Source organism: Platalea leucorodia, assembly GCF_965183815.1.
Source record: "Platalea leucorodia genome assembly, chromosome: Z".
Taxonomy (NCBI): Eukaryota; Metazoa; Chordata; class Aves; order Pelecaniformes; family Threskiornithidae; genus Platalea; species Platalea leucorodia.
Genome location: NC_138858.1, coordinates 52,817,689 through 52,836,780, shown reverse-complemented (window position 1 = coordinate 52,836,780; position 19,092 = coordinate 52,817,689). Strand labels below are relative to the sequence as shown.

Genomic DNA, 19,092 nt, shown 5'->3' with positions numbered 1-19,092 from the left:
GGACCTAAGTTCTTCCAAACAGATAAAAGCCCGCAGAATTAGTTATTAAGACTGATTGTGATTGTGATGGCTGTTTCTTTTGATTTGTAGCTACGTGTAAGAGGCATTTTTACTACATTCTAGTTGTTTTGGACATAATGCTAAAAAAATCCCAACAACTCTGTCATGTAAAAGTAACAAATGACTCCAAGTAATCGTCATTAGCATAAACCACAATAAAAACTAATAGTTAGAAAACTAAAGATAAGAAGTACCACACCAATCTTAGTGGATAAAATTAATCTTTGCAATCTTGTTTTACAATACAATTGGATTATAAAAGCATAATAGATGGCATTTTGTTTTCATATGTGTGTGATTCTTTACTCAAGAAAATCAAGAATAATGCCACTGACATCAATGGTGGTATAATGTACAACATTAAAAGAGTAATCAGGCTCATAAGCACAGAACTGTTAGTCCAACTTTTGCTAACATTACAGAGTGGTGCTCCCACACTTCATGCATTATACTGCCGTGCAAAGCAATCCATTCAGCTTACTATTGTGAAGGTTTAAACCTGTCTTTGGCATCAGTGTCGTGCACAGGGCTTTGCTCTTGATGTGTGGAGGACACTACGTATTACCTACAACCAGGACTGATTTAGCTGCATCTGGATCTGAAGGGCTGTGCAGTGGCCAAGGTAGCATGTGCCACACCTGGCAGCGCTGTAACAGAAGGGAGGGGAGGTTACCATCCCTGTAGACACACTTTCTTCCCTCAGCAGTGGGTCTAGCCCCAGCTGCAATGGGAGTTATGTTTTCAAGGCTAATCAACATCTATGGTAGAAGCACTAAAAATATGCAAGTGGATTTTATTTTCCTAAGAAAAACACAGTTGCAACAAAATCTAAATGGTTTAGAGGAATATATTTATTTCAATGAAATAATAGCTGGCAACATATAATTATTAGCTATTTAAACTTTCTTATTCTATTCTGATGATTTCAATGTTTCACTTCAAAAGAGCAATAATGTTTAGGAAAAGATAAACTTTTTAAGATCCTCTCATGATGACATGATATCAAAAAATCATTTTGAATACTTTGGCAAATCTAACTTTATTATTATGTTTTATAGAGTTTATATTTTATCCTATAATTTGTTAATAGTGATTTAACAATATTAAACTAAACATTTTGGTTTTTCTGAATTTGAATTTTAAAAATTGACTTTTCATTCCAATTCAGATTTCAAAATGCCAAAATATATTATGGTGTGATGGCTTTTGCTCAGCCATTGACTTCAGGATAGGTTAACAGTTGGACTCAATGATCTTAAGGGTCTTTTCCAACCTTAATGATTCTATGATTCTATGATTCAGTTGTTATAAACTTGTTTTATTGAATGTAACCAAGAGAAAGAGAAAGTATATAAGCATGAAATTCCACTTGAGTCTGGATTTATCAAGACTTCAAGAACATTTCTCTGGTACCTATTCTGTTACATTATCTTGTAAATTATTCTGAATTAGGAATACACAAAAGATTACTTAGATTCTTTTAAAAAGACAAAAAGAAAAACAAACTATTTAGTTACAAAACTCCTGAGAGATTTCAGAAAATTGAGCCTCAGAAGGTGAAGAAATACTACACTTCCTCAAACCATCAGAACTACAATAATGTAACAAGCCACACAGTAACAGAGGTGGCAGTATAAAAGAAATAATTTTTAACAGAGTAGGATAATTCTCTAACATGCTAATTACATGATGTAGGAGACAATTTGATCAGTAATTAATTACTGTATTCAAATCATTCTGGGAGACAAAGAATCATGTAAAACTCTTCCAATTAGTTTATTCTTCATAATTTAGCATTTTTCTCCTGTAGGTATTTTCTCAATGTATACATTACAGTATCGAAGTATGCTATAAGCAGTCTAGGACCAGTTCTATTTTTATATTAATGCATGGTGTATATTAGACTTATGGCCCTTATCTCTTGCTCTTTTACCACATCAGCACATCTGTCATATGACATGCCACCAGCCAGATATCTGGCTCCACTCATATGATTACATGATTTTTCAAGCACTGGGATCTGAGTAACCTGGGAGACCTGACATTCTGGTGTAGAACTGGCACTTTGTTCACATTTTGTCCATTTCTTCACTGTCTTCTACCCTTTGAATCTTTTTTTGTTTGTTTTTTTTGTGTTTTTTTTTTCTTTCCTAATTTCACTGCCTTAGTGGCAGCGACATTATAGGTAAAGGAAAATCACTTCTGAATACAATTTCCTTCTCCTTTTCCTTCTCCTTTCCTGCGCATATACACACACACACACACACACACATATACAGAGAGGTCCTCTTAAGAAAATCTTTTCCGTAGAGCTCTAGCACTAATAACACATTGCCATCTGCTGGCTATGTACAAAAACGTACGGGGTTAGAAACAAATGGTAGCATGCATGGTGCTGTAGATCTGTAATACCAAAACATTTAAGAAGTACTGACTGTGTCTGATTTTTATTTGCATGTATTTTGTGCAGAATGTCCTCCAGGTACATATGGGTATGGATGCCGGCAGATATGTGACTGTCTGAACAACTCAACGTGTGACCACATCACGGGAACATGTTACTGCAGCCCAGGCTGGAAAGGGGCCAGATGTGATCAAGGTAAAGCCTAGATGCAATAAAATTATTGTAGTTGTTTTATATAAAACTTGGATTAACCTATTAAATGCCATCTCTGTATCATTCATTAAATTAATCTGATAAGGCATGTGTGTTTAAATAGTCTATTCTATTAAATGATATATGTTCTGTAGATTTTGTAAGTATTATGCCTCAGTGATGGTTTATTGGAGCAAAGCACTCAAGTGTAGATTGCATGAAATGTTTTACAGTGCTGTGCTGTCCAAAGCTGCTGATAGAGCATGTGCTTTACCTGCTCTGTGCTTTTGCCTAGACAATGTTCTTACTTTTTCAACTCCATGAAAATATCTCTTTCCATGAAGATGATGAATGCTTTTCCTTATTGCTAGAATTGTCTTCACATTGGTTTCTGATATAGTTTTATTTTGGCATTATTAAATACAGTTAAATTAACAGAAAGATTTAGAAGTGAAATACTGTCTTCTGATCCTGATGCATAAGCCTCTGAATTTATGCCACATATTTTCATTTTTTCTTGTATTTCAGCAGGTGTAATTATTGTGGGAAACTTGAACAGTTTAAGTCGTACCAGCACTGCCATCCCTGCTGATTCTTACCAGATAGGGGCTATAGCAGGCATCATCATTCTTGTCCTGGTTGTGCTTTTCCTGCTAGTGCTGTTCATCATTTACAGACATAAGCAGAAAGGAAAAGAAACAAATATGCCTGCAGTGACCTATACCCCTGCTATGAGGGTCATCAATGCAGATTACACCATTTCAGGTAAGTGACGTTTAGAACAGTTTTTTTTTCTCCATCTCTTGACTTTGTGCTTTTTTAGCTGAGCTCTGAAGGGGTTCAGATCTGCCCCTAACAGGGCTTGAATGTGCACGTTTCACCTGTTCGCATCAGCGAGGGCTGCTGCTCAGAGCAGCACACTCGATTTCAAAAAGGGTGTCTACAATTCTGCCTTGGAAGCCTTTCTGGAAAGAGAGGCAGGGGAGGGTTTCCCTCTTTAGGAAGAGGAAGACTGAGACACTGCTTTCAGCTGCCTTTTGCAGGAGAGCAGCCCCTGAGACCACACTGACAGCGGTGCTGGTGAACTGGCACACAAGACCAGTGGGATGCGATGGTGGACTTGTGTGCTTACCTTTTGGCGATCAGAGACAGTTCACCCGAGTTCAGAAGGATGCTGCCCCAGCATGTATAGCTGCTTAGTTCGTTCTGCATCATTGTCTTTTAATCTCTGCTTTTGATACTGTGAAGGTGGCTTACCCTGGTAAAATGTGTTAATTGTAAGGAACAAATGACCATATACCTCACTTTACTGTGTAACATTTTGCACCCTCAGATGTTTTTCTGCATTAAACAGCGGAAGTATGGACATTTCTGTTCCTCTGTGCCTATTTTTAGACAGAATTGGAAAGTGTGGCAAAATATGGTTTCTACTGAGACTTTAAATTCAATGCCAGCAGCTTGAATATAGAAAGGTTGCTATAGCTGTAGAAAATCAGGATTTCACACTAGCTGTGGCAAGATTCTGTAGAGAGGCAGCTAGCAGAGTGGCTTAAGTTTGAAACACGTGAAGGGGAAGAGCAATGCTCCTGAAACAAAACAGGAGTTTTCGACCTATGAAAGTGCATACGAGTTGGGATGCAATGGGTACATGAAACTTCAGGCAAAGCTGTCTTTTGCACACAGCTGTTAAGGAAGGCGGCAGGTAAAGGAGCCAGCAGAAACAGTTGTCAGGGTCAAGAAAGATGTATCAGCAAACATGGTGGTACTCTTGAAGCACCAGAAAATGTTGCTGTGAACTTGATGGTGAAAGTGTCTATAACTAGGACAATGTATGACTACAGAGGTAGAAGAGAGCAAGGAACCACAGAAAGAGAAATTAGCAAGTTACACTTGTGAATGCTCTTTGCTGAAAGTGAGGACGTGACTAGTCAGTTACTGCTTTGTATCTCTAATTTTTTTAAATGAATGCAAGATTTTTAAATTTTTTTTCAAGAAACTCTAAATCAGATTCTGAAATCAGTGTAGCACTGTGAAAAACATATCCTAAGAAAGAAATGCCATGTTATTTTTCGTTGTTCATTTTCATTCTTTTTCTTTTCAGAAACCATCCCTCACAGTAATGGTGGAAATGCTAACAGTCACTATTTCTCTAACCCTAGTTATCATACTCTAACTCAATGCACTACCCCACCTCATGTCAACAACATGGACAGACTGACCCTGGCAAAGGTAAAGCATAAAAATCTGGATGATTCTGTGTAAATTAGCCTTTGGTTTATTGTACTTTGTTCCCTGTTGTTTCATATTTAGTTTATTTTTGCTTTTCGTGATTATCACCCGGAAATTCAGCAACTTCCTATCAGTTTCAGTTTCTATTACCTATCTTTCTTTGAAATAGGCAAAAAACAATCAGCTGTTTGTGAACCTTAAAAATGTGGAACCTGGAAAACGAGGCACTGTTGTGGACTACACAGGAACACTGCCTGCAGACTGGAAACACGGTGGCTACCTCAATGAGCTTGGTAAGAAAAAAAAAGGAGGAGAATGTGAATGTTATTCATTGTGTTTGGGATGTTTTCCTGGTTCTCCATTCAAGGTAATGCCAGGCTTGTCAGAGTGTGTGTGAGGTTCAGGGTTATGGGTTTGACCTTCCTTTAGGGCAGTACCCTTAGAGATAAAAAAGTGACTCCTTGTGAGGAACGGTGAATCAGTCTGATGCCCAGTGCAGACATGATATGCAAAATATCTCATATTATTTTTCTGTAAAGATTTGCTTATTAATTAGTTTCATAAAACAATGGGTATTGTACAATAAGGGTCTGCTTTGGCAAAATTACATATTTTTATTAAATAAATGAGAGATTGCATATATCCTTTTTTTTTTAATCCCCACCAAACGGAATCCATGCTTTAAAACGTAGTTTTTCATCATCTGAGCTACTTCAGATGTAAATTCTAGGAGCATCTTCCCAGCTAAGCCTCCTGTTTGCTAAAAGACAGAGCATTGTCCCTAAGAAGAAAAAGTCCTGAGAAGTGGTGAGAGTTGCTGTATCCTGCTTTATGCTATCTTTTGTTGTCTTTTCATCCTTTCCCAATCATCTCATGCATTCCAAAAAGGCTGGATTGCACTGACCAGTGAAAGCCTTAAAAGGGACTTTCAGTGCCAGTATAATTTAGATCATTTAACTACCTTCATATTTGGTCCGTATCAGTATCAGATTCTGGGAATGAGGACAACAGTATGCAGCATTATTTTTTTTCCTGCTCATCCCCAATCTTGCTCTAACCACAATTCAGGCTCAGATCTGTTTGTTTTTTTTTTTTTTTTTTAGAAAAGGGTTGCAGTCATAATGCTCAATGTTCAACCTCACATTTTCTTAGCGCGTTTGTACTAGCACTTAAGACTTCGAAGAGATACTGGCTGTGGTTAACCCACTGCAGTAGATCTTAACAGGGAGATTCTAGAGGCCTGGATGAGTGCTGATATTATGTCTGTTTTCTGGAAGATCAAATGGGATTATCTGGGTAACCCTAGGCTGGTGACCTGGGCATTAGTCTTGGCAAAAACAACAGAAAAGCTGACATGAGATGTAATAAATAAAGATGGGGTAGAAATAAAATTAATTGCTTTAGGTCTCCTCAAATAACATAATTTCATTCTTGGAAACTACAAATTTTGTTTATAGAGATATTGTAGAGATAAAATGATTTTAGACTTTTGTAAGGCTTCTAGCATAGTACCACAATGCAATCTGATGAAAAAATTAGCACTCTATGATATCACTCAAAGCTATTCGAATGGAGTAGTAACCAGGTAAGTGCCAGGTCTCTGAAGACAGTTGCCAGGCATTGCTGATTGCTGATGTTTATATTAGGATTTATATTGAGAGAAATCTGTTACTAACAGATAATTGCAAAGCTGTAGGCACTAGGTGTTTAGGCCATTCCTGTAGAGGAACAGAGTGACCTTGGACAACACAATGGGAGTGATTAACTTGGGAAGCAAAGTACCAAGAATTGGGTGAACTTTGCATACTCTGAGATTTTCAGGTCAAGATGGGATGCTTTTCTGGTAGATATGTTTTTCCCAGACAAAACATGTGCTTCAATCAAACAGCAGTTATTAAGCTCATTCAAGAGTATACTGGGGGAAATGTAGTGGCCTGTGACATATGTGAGGTCAAACTAGATAATTTAACGGTCCCTCATGACCTTAACCACCTTCCCTGTTCAGGAAGCTACTGTTTGAAAGTGTGCAAGCAAATAGTAACAGTGCTTCTGTAACCCTATACTGGTCAGTTTCACAGTGCTTATAAGAGAATTATTCTGCTAAGGTAGAAATTAGTCCCAAAGCAATTTTTAAAGCTTTATAAGCTGTTGTCTAATCACTTTTCTTTGATTTTAAAACTACTCTGTTTTTGTATCATTTTTCTCAGGTGCTTTTGGACTTGATAGGGGATATTTGGGAAAGTCACTGAAAGGTGAGGTTATTTTCTCATGCATTTAGATGAAATGACGTAGACATTCAATTTACTCCTCTAAATTATCTTTGGTTTCTGTGTGAAGAGAATGTAAAATAATTTTGGACTAAATTATTCCTAGACACCGAATCAATGCATGAAGTTTGTTTGTGTGTGGTTTTTTTATTTTTTTGAGGGGAGGGTTTTTAAAGAAAAAGTAATGTCCATAGTATGTAGCATGCTTGAGAAAGCAATGTTTTTCTTCTTGCAGATCTAGTGAAGAACTCGGAATACAATTTAAGTAATTGCTCATTAAGTAGTTCTGAGAACCCGTATGCCACTATAAAAGACCCACCAGCTCTTGTGCCAAAAAGTTCAGAATGCGGATATGTTGAAATGAAGTCACCAGCACGCAGGGACTCCCCATATGCTGAGATCGCTGGCTCTGCTTCAGCCAACAAGAACGTTTATGAAGTTGGTAAGTACAAAATCTACTTCTAGATGTTAAAGGTTAAGAACAAAGAGTTTAATCAAAACACATGAAAAATCACTGAAGAAAATGATGATACGTTCAGATTCTATTTTCTGCTCAAAAACTGTAACAACAATCACACTCTTTTGAGATAAGTGGTGTAATTCCCAAGAACAGAGTTTGAAATACCTTCAGCTCTGTTGTAAAAGCTAGAGGTACCTTTGAATTTCCCTGGTTTGAAAGCCTTTCCTTAAGCAACAGCATAAGATAAGCTTAGCATTTGATTGCAATATAATTCAACTCTATATTAGGCTGTTAAGTACTGAATGCAACTGGAGTAAGTGTGTGGGAGGGATAGGAAAGACCTGTTTCCTCCTCTTGATCAGAAAAAATAGCATCTTCACCCACGGACGTAGTATTTCACTGATATGAGCCCTATCTAGTTACTGCATTACTGTAGTTACTGTAGTTAGAGAAAACTTTGGGGTCTTGTGGAACGGTAGTTATCCTCATGGTCTCTGGACTGGAATAAAGTGTATGTCACATGTCATAGGATACCATTTTCCTTTTCTGTCCCCAATTAGAGATTCCTCTGAAATCCATCAATATCCCCATTGTGTTTCTAAGGATTTTTATAAAATCTTGATTAAAAGTCCCAAATTTGGGCTTTTTTTTTAGTTTGTCCACACACAAAGAACAGATGCTGGTCCACTTGCTTCTGTCAGTAAATATACTCACGGCAGGGCCCTGCTGCAAGCCTGCAGGTGTAACTTAGTGTAGAGCCAAAACACCTTAACATCAACCTTTGTTTCTACATCTGCATTTCAGGACTCAGCATGACAAGGAATCTTTATATTGAAGCAGGAAGAAAAGGGTATTTTGTAATGCAAACTGAAATGAAATACAGTGTTTGCCTTCTGTTTGCCACTCCTAGTGTTGAATGTATGTGCTCTCTTTTATCACAGAACCTACGGTGAGTGTTGTCCAGGGAGCATTCAGCAGCAGCGGACGTTTCAGCCAGGACCCTTATGACCTTCCAAAAAACAGCCATATTCCATGTCATTATGACTTGCTACCAGTTCGAGATAGCCCCACATCCTCTACGAAGGAGGTCAGCAGTGAATGACCCCAAAAGCTGATATGTAGCACAGTGGGACTCTCAAGGGGCAAAGTGGCATGGTTGTGCTCCTTCCTCTAGTTTACCATCATATTTGGCTCCTAATCTGTCCAGCAGACAATTGCTGTACATTAAACAGAATCTCAACATGAGGTTTGTATTGTGTATACAAGTGACAGATGGACAAATGCCACACTCTGGGGATCCTGATCATTCTTTTTTTCATGGCAGTAAATTTTATAGAAACAGGTATGCAAGACATTTATACTGTAATATACTGGCTTAAAAATACTAGTTTGCAGATCAGTTCTGATAGCATCCCATTTCAGCGACTTTAAATATAGACTTCATGTTTGTCATGTTTCAGAGTAGAAATACTCCCAGAACAGTGCAATTTACCAAATACCACTTCGTACAGGTGATCTGATTCTCTAGTTATGTAGAAGAAAAACTGCCTTGCCAAATTTTACCTTCCATTCTGATCTTTAGTCAAGACATATTAAGAAACAAGATCTGATGGGGATAAGTAAGCACAATACTGCAGTTGTTTGGGAAATCCATCGTCAGGATTTTTGGTCCATTACTGGTGGTGGGCATACCTTGCTTGAATAGTTTTGGAGATAAAAGCATTGCATACATCAATATTGTATGATGCCTCAAGATCTCTTGGTAGTCCAGACCCATCACCAGTCTTCCACAAATCTTTTGCTACCATTCAACTCCATATGTTGCAGTTCTGACCACTATTTCTGCCGTACGCAACTAATAATCCATAACATATCAGTAATTACTTCATAATATATGTAAATTAAATCAGTTTATTTTTGTCACCATGGACTGATTATGTAAGGAGTGGACAAAGGTGATGACTGCTGTAAATCTTAACTGCAAGGAAAGGTTTACATTTTATAAACAGGTAGTAATAATGACTGTAATATAGGATAAAAATAGTAAAGTGTTCTGATTCTTTTTCTTAGAAATAACTAAGCAATCTTTGTGCATACTTGCTAAAAAGGCACCTTTTCTTTTTTATAGTTGATGTAGGGAAACACATGCTTAAGCTGGTCTTTTGCATTGCTAATAATGTGACACATGTACCCCCCATTCTTCATTAACTTGTGTCTCCATTTTTACGCTGTGTGTCTGTGTTTCTAGTGATCTAGCTTGTAATTGCAAAAATATTCTACTATGTGTCCATTTCTTTTGCATTTTTGCCAACTGGCCTTTATTTTGTCTGGTTAAAGGGACCTCTGGGCAGAGGGAGAGGATTAAAGTAAGAATTCATGTCATACTGATGTCTATCAATCAGAGGTGGTTAGCTAATACATAATAGTTTAACTTTTAATGAATTATTTGGGGAAAAAAAATCAAGGCATTTTTATCGAGGATAATAACAAGAATGCAGAAGAAAAGTAAAAAACAGCCCCTCATTAAAGTTTAGCTTGTTCTGCTGACTGGAGGGATGGAGACCATCTTTCCAAAAGCCTCCTTTCTCTCCCTCCAAAACAGTTTGTTAAGCACTGCGCAATTCAGTGGAAATTAAGTTTGCCAAGGTATCCATCCATTGAAGCAAAATTGTCCCCCAAACCTCTCAACCTAAACATAAAATGGTTGATACAGACTGGACATTCTCTTTCAGTGGAATGTTACCGTTAGAAACCTAAAAATGATGTGGCAGTATTACTCCCAGCTGCTGCTGCTGTTAGTGATGCTACCTGCTAACATGCTTGTAACATAACCCCAGCAGGCTTTTCCACCCTGCTCTGGCGGTAACTGTAGCTTCTTGTGGATAGTTTGTCCCAAAGGTTGGTATATCCCTGATTGATGGGGAAAGAATACAGGCGGTTGCATCGTATGGCATATAATGGGAAGCACTAATCCTCTCTTCTTTCTGTGCTGGGGTCACATTTTGGCACATGAGACCTGTGATATACTATAATGATGTGAAGGGTGGTCGACAGGTCAAGAGTTTGGTGTATGTGCTCTCCGGCTTAGCACAGGCTGTGCCATGACCGTTTTTACATCTGGACTGCAATACAGTCTGAGACAAAGAGTTACCACTATTGTGACAGCATTGATATATTCCTAAGAAAATCACAACCAGTTGCCTTTGGAATACTAAATGCAACAGGGGATCAACTGGAAGAAAAAATGAAAAAAACGTTTGGAATTTTTTTTTTTTAAAAGAAACCCAGAGCTGAAATGGAAATACAATATGCTTTTATTTGTTGTCACTGAAGTGGTGATAAATGAGAGATCCGCATCGGAAGACATCGTTGCAGATGTGCCCAAGCCTGAGAATATATATGCCTATATGAAGTGCCCCGTAATATTCTTGGTTCTCGCTGGCCATGAGCACTGGCTGTTTTGCAATTCCCTGAGCATTTCTTGTATATCCTTGGAATAAATAATTTGATTATCGTTGGATTTTGCAAGTACAGAAATTAACTACAAGATTTCAAAAGCCAGTTACCATTTAATCCCTCCGTAAGACAAAGTATTGATTGGGTTTGTGTGCATATAGATAACATGTAGAGGTACTGGTATATACATGTGTTTGTACTGTGTGAAACAGACTTTAAAATAAAACCTTTCTTCTCTGAAGCCATGAATCGCAAATGCCGTATTTAGCAATTGTGAGCTCACAAGAATTTATTTTCTTACTCTGTGTAAAATTTGAAGACCACTAGATAAATTAATCGTCATAACATAAACAGTTCTTTTTTATATGAAAACGTGAACAGCTGAATAAATTATATTTGTTTGAAAATTTCCAGTATGTCACATATCCTCAAGTGATACATTCAGCCAAATATTCATGAAAACAGATGAGTTTCTGATAGTTTTGCCTATTGTGTATGTTCTAAATATACACATTACCAAAGTCTGCCTTTCTATATGTGGGTAAAACTCCTGCTGTGTAGTCAGCAAAAGCAATGTCTGCATGTATCCGAGATGGATTTGCAATACATACAGGTCAAGTAAACAACTTGTGAATTTACTTCAGTGAATGATCATTGGTAGACACTCAGAAAACAGACTGCCTGCAGGGGTAATACATTCTTGCAAAATGATACCCGTGTATCATTCCAGAGGAAAAAAAAAAAGCACATGGGACTTGGATTAGCAATCCTGCTGTCTCCTGTAAGGCTAGGGGGGCTTGCTATGGAGCACGCTCTGCTGTCAATTTAAGAGACCCCCAACTCAATCCTCATGACTGTCACATAGCCCTTTTTGTAGATCGCAGTATGCTCTTTAGAGAACTTAAATATTTCTGAACATGCATACTATATTGTGGTGGGAACTGAATAAGTTGATACAATATTTTTAGCAAACACCATCGGCTCAGAGAATTGGCTTCACCACGTACAGGAATGGAAAGAGATGCCTTGCCTCTATATATTCACATTACAATAGTGAGAAACATAGCATTGAGAATGGAGATAGCTATCCCCTAGCAACCTGTTACCAGTTTAATAAAGTGCAAAATGCTGCACAAAGTTAATAGCTGATTTTTAAGTAGTGAGTATAAACTTTAGGTTTTAAATGATGTAGGCATATTAATTCTGGTCATTTAGAAGCATAATGAACCTCAAGGCTTTTTACTGTATCAAAGATTTTTAATCACAACACACTGTTACACATAAAATTCATCCTTATCTTGATCTATACAGAGAACTCCTGCTAATTTTAATTGGAGATGTGCATGCAGATTACAGGGGAAAGAAGATTTCATTGTACTCTACTTTCTGGTGAGACAATCTGCAAAGTCAAGTTAATATTGAAGTGAAGTTGGGATAAAACAAAATCAAAAGGGGGGAATGTGTTATTTAAAATATACTGGGTTTTCCAAGTACTGTGACTACAATTGAATTTTTTATTAGATATGTGTCCAAATAATAATCCTTATACTGAAGCTCTAAAGTCCAGACTGAAGAATACAGAGCTGATTTTGACAAAAATGCTTTACATTAAAGATTGTATATATAGTAGTTTAAATGACTGAAAACAAATGGGTGCATGTTTATTAATCACTGTACAGAAAATCTTGTCATTTGGTACATGCATACGAGTGCTAGAGCACTGAACCTAACTCTTCTATCTTCAGTTTTTTAGCCCACAAGACTTCACTTTGATATGATTGAACTGTAATATATTTTTAAAGAAAACCTATCAAGTATGCCTGGCTTTTTTTCTTAGCTGTAACAAAAAACTGTTTTGTTGTGAAAATATATCTATTTTCCAAAGATGACTGATCGTTCATCATTCTGCCCTTCACTACCATTTATTTCACTTCACATACTTGTAGGTTAATGTAATAAAGTTTCTAATGAAAGATGGGAAATGCTTCGAAATTTTTTCCTTTGTTTTTCATTTGCTTAGGATAGATCTTGAAATAGCATGGGAAGTATAAAAAATGTTATCCTTGCCCATGCTGGACCACCAAGTAATGTTTTTTATTTTCTCTCTTATAAAAAAGCAAGTAGTTTATGACATGCTTTGCAGAAAATCAAGGCTGATTTTGAACTGCTGAACTTCTGTGATTACTGTGTGTTCCTGCAGGAATTAATTCTGCAAACAGGGTGATTCTTTCAAGCCTGTCTCTCGAATGTTTAAAGCTTTCACCTTGAGAAAGATGGGGAGCTGAGTTGCCAACAGCAAGGCATTTCCCCTTTTCAATAAGATAATATCCTTGGATTAACGTTTAAAAAGCAAGTAACCAAAGTACAAACATGGCATAAAAGGGGATAACATATTGAAATTTCTGTTTTGTAAGTCTGACCCTCTAAGATGAATCTAAAACACTGGCTACAGATAGATGGTGTGGGAAATTGTTCTTTAATATCACAGTTTGATCAAGGACGAGAGATTTGGCATTAAGAACTAATCACAGAAACATAAAAAACAGAAACATAGAATGGTTTGGATGGGAAGGAGAGAAATATAGGAGAAACCCTGCCAGAGCGGGCCAAGTGCTGCCCGTGACCCCCCATGGAAGGAAGCAGGGGAGCTCAGGGGGCTGGCCAGCAGCGCTGGGGTGTGGGGAGAGCCCGTGGGACTTTGTCCTGCCGCCTCCCAGGAAGGCACGAGGTGTTACCCAGTGAACCCTCTTGCCTTATGTGCCTGGAGACGTCTGCCACGGCCAAAGAGACCTGATGGGGCCCTGGGAAGACACGGCCGAGGCCTCGCTGACTGGAGTGAAACACCGATGGCGAGCACAAGACAAGAGATGGGGGGATGGAGTGGGTCCTGGCGCTGCTGTAACCCCAGATGTGTGTACAGGGGCTGCAGTGCTGCCGGGGCGAGCACCATGGGTGAGGATGGCCTGTCGTGATGTCCCCAAGCGATGGACTGTGATGTCACCTAGCGATGGACTATGACATCCCTGAGCAACGGATTGTGACCAGGCGTCCCTCACTGCTTATATTCGGGCGCCGAGTCTCCCCCAGCCGGCTCATGCCCGCACTCCAGCTGAGCGAGTTCGCGAGGTGTGGAGTGTTGAGCGAGGCCTTTGGTGCTGGTGTCGTGCTCGGGGAGTTGTTTCTTGCAGCTCTCAGTGCCCGACCCCAGAGCCATCAGACGATTTTCCCCTGCCCTGACAGGCTCAGGCAGCCGGGACTCCCAGGAGGCGCGCTCGCAGCAGCAGAGGTGAGCTGTGCGGGGACATCTCCCCCTGGGGAGCTGGGAGGGCTTCCTTCTTGAGGGACCTGGGCATTTCTTCCACCCCTCCCTGGCCCAGCCAATGACGGTGGCCTCTCTTCCCTTTCTAGTGCAACACCCGCTGCTGCAGCGCTGGTGAGAGGGAGCGGCTCAACATCCCCAGCTCCCCCCAGCCCACCGCAGCGAGTGGAGAGCATGGCCACAGAGCTGGAGGACCGCTGTCCCATCTGCCTGGACAGCTGGGAGGAGGCCAGCTACGTGACGCCATGCCTCCACCAGTTCTGCTACCTGTGCATCCTGCGGTGGGCTGAGAGCAAGCCCGAGTGCCCCCTCTGCAAGAGGAGGATCCTCTCCATCATGCACTCGGTGTGGGCGGACGATGACTTTGGGGAGCATGTCATCACGCCATCTGCGGCGTCATCGGTCGTCGGCCGCCAGGCAGGAGGCGCTCCTGGCCGTGCAGCTGCCCACAGCCCTGCAGCAACAGGACCACAGCCTGTGGGGATGGTGCCCGGGGCTCCTCTGGGCGGCCTCCAGCCCAGCACCTGGGCATCCCTTTTCCGGGACCACCCAGCTCTCCTCCAGCCCCTTCTGACCTGGGTGCGTCAGGAGCTGGCAGCGATCTTTGGCAACCGGCGTTCGCGGGCAGCCATAGCGGAGGACATCGTCATGCCCCTCCTGGTCCTCTTCGGCCTGGATGAAGACCTCCTGGTCCAGCTGCTGGCGGCCTCCCTCCAAAACCACGCGGCGACATTTGTGCACCAGCTCATCGATGTCGCCGTGCAACGGTGCAGCGGGGAGGCCCGCCGTCTGCTGGGCCTGGAGGACGGCCATGCTGGCGGGGGGCGGGAGGGCAGCCCTGCGCCTGCCCCCGGCCCCACGGCCTCCTGAGGAGGGTCTCCCACACCTGGCCCGACCCCCTCCAGCAGCTCTGAGGGAACCAACACGGACGAGCTCCCCAGCACCTCAGCAGCTGCCCTTCGTGGGGGTCCCGGCAGCCCTCCCTCTGCCCCCGTTCCTCTCCCCGGGGAGCACCAAGAGCCCCAGGCGGAGCCCGAGGAGGCCGTGGCACCTCCATCTGCTTCCAGCCGGGGCAGGGAACGCTCCCCTGGGGGGCCACGGCAACCCCCGAAGAGGAGGGCCGGCAGCCCCGAGGCCTCTTCTCCAGCCAAGAAGAGGCCACCCCGCCGGCAGCACTAGAAGGCGGCCCCAGGCGCTGCCGAAACCAGGGCCGGGCCAGCAGCTGGGGCGTGCGCCGGCCCTCAAGGGCTCCCGGCCCTCTAAGTCTGTCAGGCAGTAAAAGAAAATAAAGGCCTGAAAACTGCAGAACAAGTCTCGGTGCTACTAACAGTGCAGGTGGCGTTGCTGTCCCCACCCGTGCTGCTTTCTCCCCCTTTTCCTGCGGCTGTGCCCACCGTTTGCTCTCCTTGTCCTCAGCAGGGTGCCACGGGGCTTCTTGTTGCCCTGCTTCGGCTGTCATGGGGCTGGACCTGGGCTCTCTGGGTGCATCTCTCCCCAGAGCACAGCGCCGTGGGTCTTGGCCTTCTGCTGTTGCAGGGCCCCTTTCCCTTCGACAAGGTGCCATGGCGCCTGGCCCTGTGCTCTTGCAGGGGCCCTTTCCCCTGATTCGAGCGCCGTGCGGCCTCGCCCTGTGGACCTGAAGGGCCTCTTTGTGCTGATCTGAGCACCACGGAGTCGCATTGTCTGGTCTTGCTGGGCCCTCTTTCGCCTCATTCAGGTGCCACGGGGACACAAGCCGGGAAGGATGGACATGCTGCTGCCCTCGAGCACAGGCTTTCTTCTCACTCTTCCAGATCCAGCCTTGGCGCTGGCATTTCTTCTCCTCCATGTGGAAAGGACCCCTCTTTGGCAGACGGATGCCATCAGTCCCCCAGCGTCCCTCCCCACCACCCCCACCACCCCTCCCCATCGCACGCTCTCTGCAGGACTTCCCCCAGCACAGCTCCTCTCTGCTGCGAGTCAACCCTGCAGAAATGGCAGCGCGTCTTCTCCGTGCTCCCCAGGGCCCCTCGCCCTCCTCTCACACACCGCTCTGTGACCCCTTCTGCAGCCAGGCCGGCCACGCAAGATGAGGGGAGGGACCGACAGCGGCTGCTGGGTTTGGCTCCAAGAGCTGCTGCTTGGCGCCAAAGGAAGACCCAGGTCCCTATGACATGGAAGGCCAAAGCTCAGCTCGAGTTGAAACTGGCCAGCGTTGTGTCAGACAACAAGAAAGGGCTTTTTAAGTAAGTTAATAGCAAGAGGAGGAAAACGTTGGGCTGACACTTGATGTAGATGGTCCCCTGGCAAACACAGATGCAGCAAAAGCAGAGGCATTCAACACTTTCTTTGCCTCAGTCTTTAATATTAAGGATAGGCCTGGGGCTGCCCAGTCCTCTCACTTGGAGGAGCACGACTGTGGGAACAGCGACACATTTGCAGACCCTGAAATTGTGAGGGGACGGTTGTATTCGTTGAATGCTCACAAGTCCATGGGGCCTGGTGGGATTCATCCCAGAGCGCTGAAGGAGCTAGTGGATGTTACAGCAGGACTCCTCTCAATCATCTACCAAAGGCCTTGGGCATCTGGGGAGGCATCTGCTGACTGGAAGCTAGCCAACATTATCCCATTTAGAGGAATCATTTAGGTTGGAAAACACCTTTAAGATCATGAAGTCCAACTGTTAACCTGGCACTGCCAAGTCCATCACTGAACCATGTCCCTGAGCACCACGTCTACATGTCTTTTAAAGACCTCCAGGGATGGGGACAGAGCCACTTCCCTGGGCAGCCTGTTCCAGTGCCTGATGACCCTTTCAGTGAAGAAGTTTGTCCTAATACCCAATCTAAACCTCCCCTGGCGCAACTGGACGCAGCTGACGACTTCCGCAGGTGTCGGGGTGAGATAGCCCGCAAACATGGCGGGGGCGAGGATGTGTAGGGAGCCCGCGCGCCGCCCAACGGCGCTCCCGCGCGCGGGGACTCTTCCGCCGGCCCGCTCTGCCTTCCCCCCCGCCGCGCACCGCGGCCCCTCCCCGCGGCCGCCCGCGAACGTGGCAGAAGAGGCGTCCTGCACCCCGCTGCCGCCATTTTGGAGGCAGGGAGCGGGCCGCCCGAGGGGCACGCCGGGCGCGGCGCGGCCCCGCCGCCCGGGGAGGAGGACGCGCCGCCATGGGCCCGGGGGGCGCCCAGGTGCGCGGCGACGGCGGCAGCAGGGGCAGGGGGGCGCGCCCCGCCGCCAGGCAGCGCCGCAGGAGACGTGGCAGCGCGGGGCGGGGCGGGCGCGGCGCACTGCGCGGGCGCGGCGCCGCTACGGCTGCTGGGAGCTGTAGTCGGCGGCGGAGCCCGCCGGCGCCTCCATTCATCGCCGGCGGGGCCCGGGGCGCGGCTTCCCCGCCAGGCGAGCGCGGCCGGGCGGGCCGCGGCGGCGAGAGGCGGCGGGCTCTGGCGCTTGGGCTCGGTGAGGCCGCCTGTCGTGGCGGGCAGAGGGGACGCGTTGGCGGGACCCGTCGTCCCCGGCGGCGGGGAGGGAGTGGCTGGAGGGCTGGGCCTGGCCGGGCGGCGGCGGCGTCCCGCAGCGGTGGCCTCCCCGCGCTCCCGGGTGCCGGCTGCGGCCGTTGGGCGCCGTTGGGTCCCGAGGCGGCTGCGGCAGGTCCGGAGGTTAGGGCGGCGAGGGGGGGCGGGGGGCAGCGTGGGAGGCTGCGGCGTGGGAGGCGGGGGGCCCGCTGAGGTGTTTCCCGGGCCGGGGGCGGGGGGAGCGGAATAGCCGCTCCGGCGGCCCGTCAGCGCTGGGGCCCTGCGGGGCGGCTGCCGGCCCCGCCGCGTGTCTGCCTGTGTTTGCGCCTGTGGAGGCCCTGGGCCGAGCTGCGGGAGCCGTCCCGACGCCTCCCGCTCGGCGCTTATTCTCCTTGGGCCGCGCACCTGGGGCTGCACGGTGTCGGCCCCTCACCGGGCTCAGTCCTGGAGAGCAGCCAGGGGCCTGACCCTGCTATGGGCACTCTGGCTCATTCCTCTTGTTCTGAGCCATCTTGTCCTTTTAAAGGGCAGCCGCGGCTCCTGTCCTCCCTGCTGACAGGAACACGCTTTGGGGCTTGTAAGGTGAGGGCAGGGGGCTATGAATGCAGATCCGAGTCCTTGGAGGAGGACTCCTTGCTGCCTTAGTGACTGGTGGCATTGCAAACACAGGCATGGACCAGCACTCGATAGAATTCCCAGCTGGCTAGTCCTGCTACCTTGCTAGATCACATATACTGCTGTGCTCTTGGAAGTCACTGGAGGGTGACTTGGAGCAACCAAGCTTCCTCCAGGCACTGTGTGGAGAGTTTGGATGCCTGGCCTCAGGGCTGTGTGTTCCAGCCTTGCAGCTAGGGATGGAAATGCTGGTCCTGGTAAAACCGTGTGGTTTCAGCTTGAATTAGCACGATTGACAGTGGAAATTGTCACCCTTGAGGACCTATTAGTATCTGATAGAACTGATGCTTCAGGAGGTTTGTTAGTTATTATAATGTCCCTGGAGGTGTTGTTGAAGTGATTTGCCCTTTATTTATATGATTTATTTATTTTTATTGTGACATGAAAAAAGCATTATTTCTTTTGGGGAAGAACCTCTGAAAGTGCTGGAGCTGTTGCATCATATCGTATGATATAGCTGTTTGTGCAAATTGGGAGAAAGTACGTGGTTTTGTTTAACTGTTTCTTTCATAGTTTTATGTGGTTGTATGTAACA

The 19,092-nt window shown here is 44.8% G+C and overlaps 2 protein-coding genes across 4 annotated transcripts in view; both read left to right on the top strand.

Moving 5' to 3' along the window:
- MEGF10 (multiple EGF like domains 10) overlaps window positions 1-8,714 on the top strand; it is a gene marked incomplete at both ends in the record, with an annotated part of 75,573 nt that extends 66,859 nt beyond the window's left edge. Inside the window, 7 exons of the mRNA XM_082335782.1 lie at window positions 2,531-2,659; window positions 3,185-3,421; window positions 4,758-4,885; window positions 5,055-5,178; window positions 7,093-7,137; window positions 7,388-7,594; window positions 8,554-8,714. Coding sequence (XP_082191908.1) covers window positions 2,531-2,659; window positions 3,185-3,421; window positions 4,758-4,885; window positions 5,055-5,178; window positions 7,093-7,137; window positions 7,388-7,594; window positions 8,554-8,714 — 1,031 coding nt within the window. The remainder of the gene's footprint in view (window positions 1-2,530; window positions 2,660-3,184; window positions 3,422-4,757; window positions 4,886-5,054; window positions 5,179-7,092; window positions 7,138-7,387; window positions 7,595-8,553) is intronic.
- A 9,036-nt stretch (window positions 8,715-17,750) lies between these two features.
- PRRC1 (proline rich coiled-coil 1) overlaps window positions 17,751-19,092 on the top strand; it is a 30,754-nt gene continuing 29,412 nt past the window's right edge. The window contains exon 1 of one of the 3 annotated variants that reach the window (XM_082335795.1): window positions 17,751-17,826. The gene's annotated coding sequence lies outside the window, so the exon portion shown is untranslated. Of the gene's footprint in view, window positions 17,827-17,927; window positions 18,027-19,092 lie in introns of those variants that run through there. The other 2 variants (XM_082335793.1, XM_082335794.1) reach the window with 2 other exon arrangements.